This window comes from Dendroctonus ponderosae, unplaced genomic scaffold, assembly GCF_020466585.1.
Source record: "Dendroctonus ponderosae isolate FM_Combo_2020 unplaced genomic scaffold, Dpon_F_20191213v2 Dpon_F_20191213_5, whole genome shotgun sequence".
NCBI classification, from domain to species: domain Eukaryota; kingdom Metazoa; phylum Arthropoda; class Insecta; order Coleoptera; family Curculionidae; genus Dendroctonus; species Dendroctonus ponderosae.
The window spans coordinates 15078247-15079860 of NW_026018715.1; the positions used below are offsets into that span (position 1 = coordinate 15078247).

At 45.4% G+C, this 1614-nt stretch overlaps 2 protein-coding genes across 2 annotated transcripts in view; both read left to right on the forward strand.

Annotated features, from left to right (window-relative positions):
- LOC109542034 (muscle-specific protein 300 kDa) overlaps positions 1 to 1614 on the forward strand; it is a gene marked incomplete in the record, with an annotated part of 344492 nt that overhangs the window by 193398 nt on the left and 149480 nt on the right.
- LOC109542084 (ubiquitin-like modifier-activating enzyme ATG7) overlaps positions 1 to 1614 on the forward strand; it is a 5382-nt gene that overhangs the window by 2022 nt on the left and 1746 nt on the right. The window contains exons 7-10 of the mRNA XM_048666363.1: positions 445 to 600; positions 653 to 841; positions 1133 to 1303; positions 1357 to 1472. Of these exons, the coding sequence (XP_048522320.1) occupies positions 445 to 600; positions 653 to 841; positions 1133 to 1303; positions 1357 to 1472 (632 nt within the window). The remainder of the gene's footprint in view (positions 1 to 444; positions 601 to 652; positions 842 to 1132; positions 1304 to 1356; positions 1473 to 1614) is intronic.

The following is a 1614-nucleotide window of genomic DNA, read 5'->3' on the forward strand; positions in this document are numbered from 1 at the left end:
AGAACTGAACGGGTTCTGATGAGAACAGTGTAAGCGTTCAAGCAAACCACTTCTGAAGATGCAAGCCACTCGTGCTTGCGAAACGTCAGGAATACATTCTCGTCGTTCGGTAGAATTCCTTTTTGACGTTTCGCAACTGGTTTGGCCATAAAGAATTTTTGAAAAACCGGCGGTAAATTTATTCGCAAAAGCTAATGCAAGTCTCACTTGGAGAAACTCTCAAAATTCATCGAACAAACCCAAGGAAACCAAACTTTTCGAAAGTAGGGAGCGAAGTTTTCTTCATTTACTGGCGTAAAATGCGTCCTTCAATCTCGACTGGTTTGGTGAAAAACAAAAGCCCCAAACGATAGAGAAATCAAATTTTGAGTTGCGAAACGTTAAAAAGAAATTCTACACAACGACTGCTTAAAAACCCATTAGTGTTATAAATAATCGTTGCAGGCATGGGGCGTGCGGACTATAACGATGGTCGATAACTCAACAGTATCATTTTCCAACCCTGTGAGGCAAAGTCTTTTCACTTACGAAGACTCGGTGAAAATGAGGCCGAAAGCAGAAGCGGCCGCGGATCGCTTAAAGGAGATTTTTCCTGGAGTGGTAAGTTGAGCGACTAACATCCAACTCAGAGGGCCAATATTGCCGTTTATAGAAATCCAAGGGAGTACAGCTAACGATACCAATGCCCGGACATACTGTGAGTGAGAGCACTGTGGAACAAACGACGAAAAGTGTGGCTGTTTTGACCGATTTGATCAAAGAGAGTGATGTGGTGTTCCTCCTAATGGACTCCAGGGAAAGTCGCTGGTTGCCAGCGATGCTCGGAAGTTTTTATAACAAGGTAGCCGCGTGTTCACTTTACAGCGCAATGCTTCTGGAGTTTGAAGGCTTTCACGGCCGGTTAAATCACATTTAGGAATGTTTTCCGGGCTTTGAAGACGGCTAATCCAGCAGTTGAACCAGTCTTAGTCGGAAAGCACGGGAGATCACTTTGCCCACTGCCTCATCGCCTTTGATAATGTCCAGCGCAGTTGTGGACGAAACGTCCGGAAGAAATTCCCATGGACCACGGCTTCAAAGCCCGGAAAACATTCCTAAATGTGCTTCTTGAGTTGTTTCTAATTATTTCCAGATTGTGATCAACGCGGCGCTGGGCTTCGACAGTTATTTAGTAATGCGGCATGGGGCCCAAGCAGGAAACGCTTCTTCGGACGCCAGCCCAAAGGAACTGAAGGGATTTCAGTTTATCGAGGGGCGTAATTTGGGATGTTACTTTTGCAATGATGTCACCGCCCCAGGCGATGTAAGTGATGAATAGTGGCAACATTTTGGCATTTTACGGCCCACTTTTCACAGTCGGTGAAGAACAGAACGTTGGATCAACAGTGCACAGTGACAAGGCCTGGGATAGCGCAGATTGCTGGCGCTTTAGCTGTGGAGTTAGCTGTGTCGCTTTTGCAGCATAGCGACGGGTATGTTTGGTTCAGCGCATTGAATGAACTGCTACCCCACATAGCAGAATGATATTCCCAGAATATACCTGGAACATTCATGTGATGTACATGCATATTCCTGGGACATACATGAGTTACATTATGAACATTCCATGCATGT